General features: G+C 61.1%; 1 protein-coding gene across 1 annotated transcript in view; it reads left to right on the plus strand.

Moving 5' to 3' along the window:
- The window catches only part of SH2D6 (SH2 domain containing 6), a 13,456-nt gene extending 8,979 nt beyond the window's left edge, over positions 1 to 4,477 (plus strand). The window contains exons 8-17 of the mRNA XM_014530089.1: positions 39 to 99; positions 920 to 942; positions 1,360 to 1,420; positions 1,765 to 1,846; positions 2,396 to 2,426; positions 2,538 to 2,562; positions 2,917 to 2,999; positions 3,238 to 3,321; positions 3,493 to 3,651; positions 4,266 to 4,477. Coding sequence (XP_014385575.1) covers positions 39 to 99; positions 920 to 942; positions 1,360 to 1,420; positions 1,765 to 1,846; positions 2,396 to 2,426; positions 2,538 to 2,562; positions 2,917 to 2,999; positions 3,238 to 3,321; positions 3,493 to 3,651; positions 4,266 to 4,382 — 726 coding nt within the window. The 3' untranslated portion in view covers positions 4,383 to 4,477. The remainder of the gene's footprint in view (positions 1 to 38; positions 100 to 919; positions 943 to 1,359; positions 1,421 to 1,764; positions 1,847 to 2,395; positions 2,427 to 2,537; positions 2,563 to 2,916; positions 3,000 to 3,237; positions 3,322 to 3,492; positions 3,652 to 4,265) is intronic.
- Positions 4,478 to 5,253: the final 776 nt, after the last annotated feature.

A 5,253-nucleotide genomic window follows, 5' to 3' on the forward strand; every position in this document is an offset into this window, starting at 1 on the left:
CACCCCACCCCCCCCCACCAGCGCTCCTGTGTCCACAGCGGATGGCAGCCCTGAGCCTGCGGGAGGCCATGAAGCAGGGCCAGTCCTCCAGGAGGCGAGGTAATGGGGATGTCCTCTCTCCCTCTGGGGCCCTGAGAAGGGCGATCCGGCCCCACAGCGGGAGAGTTAGCTGCCTTCCCGTGGTCTCATGCTGGACCTGGTCACTGCACTCCCCGTGCTGTCCCTCATTTTCACCTGCCCACCGGCTAAGGCAGGAAGCTGAGGAGACTGAGGTCCCAGACGTGAAATGCTTTGCCTGAACTGAGATCGCACAGAAGCAGAGCCCGCTGTGGTCTCGGGTCAGGTGAGGGGCACCACGGTGGCCTACTCTGCCTGGAGGCCCCTCCCTGCGGAGACAGGAGTGCCAGCCCCCACCACAGGGCCCCTTGGCCGCAGTCTCTGATTTTATCCATGGCAGTATTGCCCCCGCTGTCCAGAGACTGTCCCCTAAGGTCACTGCCCGCAGGCCTGCGACCCCACAGCCTGGACGACAGAGAGGGACCTCGGCCAGCACTTTCTGTCTGAAAGCGGCCCCGGGAGAGGCAGCCTCCTCCTGCCCAAGGTCAGACAGCTACCCCGAGGCGCGTGCTCAGTGGTTGGTAAACCCTCATGACCTTGAGAGGTTCTGATTTTTGGAACAGCCCAGTGTTCTTTGGAGCCACGCCTGGCAAATGGGTTGGGAGGTGAAGTCAGGTAATACCTGGGTCGTGAAGCGAGGCACCGTGGTGAGGGGGGCTTTGCACCGGGACTGCAGTGCTGGCGTGCTGGCGCCTAGGACACCCTCAGAGGAGCCCCGAGGCTACCGCACTCTTCCAGCCACGGTTTCTCTCCATTCCCCTCTCCCTCCGCTATGACTGACGGTCCTCTCCTTTCCCCCCAGAGCTGAGCGCACCAGCCCGAGTGGTGAGCAGCCCCTCCATCCCCCGCCACACCCTAGGGTTCTCGCTAGGAAGTTGGCAGGTTGGGGTCGAGTGCCTGGGAGGGCCAGGAAATGTCCCTAAAACCGAGGGAAAGGGCCCAGAGCTGACTCCCTCCCTGTGGGCCACAGTGGTCCTGAGGGAGCTGCTCAGAGCTACTGGGGAGGGCCTTGCCACTGCTCCTCCGGCCACCCCATTCTCTGAGAGCTCGGCCTGTGGGGTGTCCCCTTCCAGGCAAAGGAGCAATTGTCATCATTCCAGTTGGCTCCCAGAATGAGGTTCACATTGTGAGGGGAAGTGAGGAGCCGATAGCCCCCCTCAGCACCCCCCAGTGATGCTCTGCCCACCCTCGCACTCACGTGTCGGTCACACCCTTGGTCCCACACAGCCCTCTCTGTCTTAGGGGCCAGGCTCTGCGAAGCAATGTGAAGAGGACATCTACCTGGAGTGTGAGCCCAGTTCAGGTGAACACCTCCCTGCTCCCCAGATCCCTCCGCTGAGGCCCCAGCTCCTGACTCCATTTTCTGCCCTGTCTTCTCACCACCCCACCGACACACATTTGCCCACACACACATGGACACACACGCTTCCACCTTCGATGCAGGTTGACCCCCACTGTGGCCACAAGGGAGGGGACCCCGTAGAGCAGCACTGTGTGTGGGCTCCCAGCTGTTGCAGCCTGGTTGGAAGGCTTCCCAGAAAGGCCCGCTGCAGGGAAGCAGCAGGCCCTGCCGTTGCCAGCCCCTCCCGGGCCTGCATGGCTTTCCTGGCCTGTTCCCAGCCCAGCAGGGCCTGCCTTCTCTTTCAGTCCCTGCCTGGCCTCAGACTCCCAGCTCCCAAGTCCTGATGCCCCCAGCCCCTCTGCCAAGGACATTATCGGCAGTGCGCAGGTGAGTGCCCCAGGGGGTGTGTACGTGTGCCTGTGTGTGTGCCTGTGTGTGCACATGTCTGTGTGCATGTGTGTGCCCCAGGGTGTGTGTGTGCCTGTGTCTCTGTGTGAACATGTCTGTGTGCATGTGTGTATGTGTGCGTGCATGTATGCACACATGCCTGCGTGGATACGTGTGTCTCTGTGTGTACATGTGTGCCCGTGTGTGCTGTGTACATGTGCCTGTGTGTGCCTGTGTGTGCCTGTGTGTATGGGTGTGCCTGTGTACGCACATGCCTGTGTGCATACATGTGCCTGTGTATACATGTGTGCTTGTGTGTGCCTGTGTACATGTACCTGTGTGTGCCTTGTGTGTGCTTGTGTGTGTGCGTGTGCCTGTGTGTGCCTGTGCGTGTGTGTATGTAAAGAGAGAGAGAGAGAGAGAGAGAGAGAGAGAGAGAGATGCACTCAGGCTTCCCCAGCCCTGGCCCTGGGATCTCTGGGTTGCCTGGGCCTTTCTTTTTGAAGGAAGTGAAGACCCTGAGCTCTGTTTCCTTACTTCCCCCCGCAGGCCCTCCATGGCCCCCGAGGAAGCTCTGGGTGTAAGAGGCTGGTGCTCTGGGGGGAAGTGAGCTGGGAGGGAGGGAGCCTCAGGGTGGGACCGCAGGCCCAGAGAAGCCAAGTCTCTTCTGACCAGACCTCCTATGTCCCAGGGAGCAGCGAACGCCGCCTCCAAAGGTGAGTACAGGCATCTTCAGTGAGAACCCAGGAGTCCTGCCCCGGCCCATCCCAGCCGCAGCCCCGCACACTCCACTTTGCTGAGGGGGTCCCGGCAGCTCTGCCCCCAGTTGAGAGCAGGCCCGAGGGGACCCCCTTGGCCATTTTCCAGGGTCTGCATCAGAGCAGGAGGCTCCCAGCGTGTACCTCGAGATCACCCCTCGATGGGAGGTGACGCGTGGCCTGCCTGATGGGTCCTACCAGGGCCCAAGAGAGGAGAGGAGGGGTGACACACTGGGTGCCCTGCTTTGGGTTTCAGCCCTATGCACACACCCCTGCAGCTGCTCCAAGCCTCCTTTGTCTAACCCCTCCCAGCCCAGCTCTGTAATCTGCTCCCAGCAGGAAGGCGTGCCTCTCTTTCCTCTGCAGCCCCCACCGGAAGAACCTCGGCTGCGGAGGTGAGGAGGGGCTGGGAGAGGGCGGGGCCGAGGCCTGCGAGGAGCCCTCCCGGGCCCGCGTCCACCATTGCAAGGAACACGTGTGTGTGGCACCCGGCTGGGTACCAGCACCGGCATATCTTTGTTCAGCTTGCACAGACTCAGTCTGGGAAGGCAGCTGTGAACACAAATCACTACCCCAATCCAGTGCCCCAACACACACATCTCTGAGCTTGTGTGTGTATGTGTGTGTGCACAGGACGGCAGCCTGCTGGGTCAGCCGTGGTTCTCAGAAAACTGTGACCGTCACACTGTCGAGAGCGCCCTGCTCCGATGCCAAAAGGTGGGCAACCGCAGAGCCCCCCAGGCCTTCTCAGAAACCCCTTCTGCTCATGGGCTGTGGCTGGCTGAGCAGGCAGGGACTGCAGAGCGAGGGCTGGGGGATGGCCATCGAGGGTCAGGGCTGCCGGTGGACAGCTGGAAGGCGAGGCTGATGGGCAGGTCTCCTCCACAGGATGGGGCCTACACCGTGCGCCCCAGCTCGGGGTCTCGTGGCTCCCAGCCCCTCACCCTGGCAGTGCTGCTCCACGGCCGGGTCTTCAACATTCCCATCCGGCGGCTGGATGGTGGGCGCCACTATGCCCTGGGCCGGGAGGGCAGGAACCACGAGGAGGTGGGTGCTGGAGGAGGCAGGGGACCAAAGGGCAACAAGGTCACAGCAGAGAAGTACCCTGGCCCAGCCAGGAGTATCTGCCTGGGGAAAACCCACATTCTATATTTTTCTGTAGTGGGTGGAAATGACAATGGCCTGACCTGACAAAGGCAGTGACCTGAACCCCTTCCCAGAGGCCCACCTCCCTCTGGGGGAGGCACTTCCTCCTGCTTGTCTCAGTCTGCACAGGGCCCAGATGGGGTAGGGAACCTGCTGGGAGGCGGCAGGGCTCAGGTAGTCCAGACTCTCAACTGGTGCCCAGCACTTGCAAACTACAGACAGTCACCCGCCACTCGGCTCGCATGCGGGAGGACAGGGGCAGGTCCCAGAGTTATTGCCATCTGGCCTTGGAAATAGGATTTGGCCAACACATGCCCATGGGTGTAGTCACGGGAACGTTGCGCAAGGCCTGGAACTGGGTAGCAAAATGGCAGTGGAGCCTCTTGAGACAAACGGGAAGGAACGTGTTTTTTAAAATGTCAACAAGCCCCCTCCCCAGAGGTGGCAGTTCCCTCAGGACGTTTCTCCCAGCGTGAGCCCCCAGGGCCTCACCGGTGCCCTGCCTCTCCGTGCAGCGCTTCTCCTCCGTGGCTGCCATGGTCCAGCACTACATGCAGCACCCCCTGCCCCTCGTGGACAGACACAGCGGCAGCTGCCAACTCACCTGTCTGCTCTTCCCCACCAAGCCCTGACACCCAGCAGACGCCCACACCCACCTCTGGCCCCATCAGTTGCTCCTTGCCCCATCCATCTGTCCACCTGGGTTGTCTCCCTCTCTCCACCCCTCCAGGCCCTCCTCATCCCTTGTCCCAGTCTCTGCAGGCCCAGATGAGAGGCACTGGGAAAGGTTTCCCAGAATCAGAAAGGGTCCCGAGACCCCATGCCATGCTCACCCAGAGCCTGGCCCTGTGCTCTCTGCTGCCTCTCCGAGGCTGGGAGGCAGGGTCATGCGGGCCCCCAGTCCCAGCCCCCAGGAATGGCCGTGTTCACCCTGTTACCAGGGCCTCCAAGCTGCCCTGGATGAAGGCCTGCTCAGGGAACCTGAGCCTCTCGGGGACAGCCGGGCACTGCTGGGACACAAAGAATCCTCTCGCATGCTTTTGGGGGCTTAACACAGGGCTGGCATCTGGGAGGGACTTGGTTGCCCTGCACTATTTTGCTCTCAATAAATATTTGTTGAGCCCTAGTTGGTTTGGCTCAGTGGATAGAGCGTTGGCCTGCATGCGGACCAAAAGGTTTGATTCTGGTCAAGGGCACACGCCCAGGTTGCGGGCTCCATTCCCAGTAGGGGGCGTGCAGGAGGCAGCTAATCAATGATTCTCATCATTGATGTTTCCATCTCTCCCTTCCTCTCTGAAATCAATAAAATTATATTAAAAATAATTATAATAAATATTTAAATGATCAGGATGGAGTAAGTACTTGTCCACCACCTGCTTACCCCAGGGAGACAGGCGGACCCAGGAAACCCTGGAACCTGGCTCGCCAGGCCTAGGAGGAAAAAGCTTGGCTCCGCGGTGGCGCTCGGCAGCCAGGCCCAGCCAGGCTGCAGGGCTCGGGGCT

Source organism: Myotis brandtii, unplaced genomic scaffold, assembly GCF_000412655.1.
Source record: "Myotis brandtii unplaced genomic scaffold, ASM41265v1 scaffold714, whole genome shotgun sequence".
Lineage (NCBI taxonomy): Eukaryota > Metazoa > Chordata > Mammalia > Chiroptera > Vespertilionidae > Myotis > Myotis brandtii.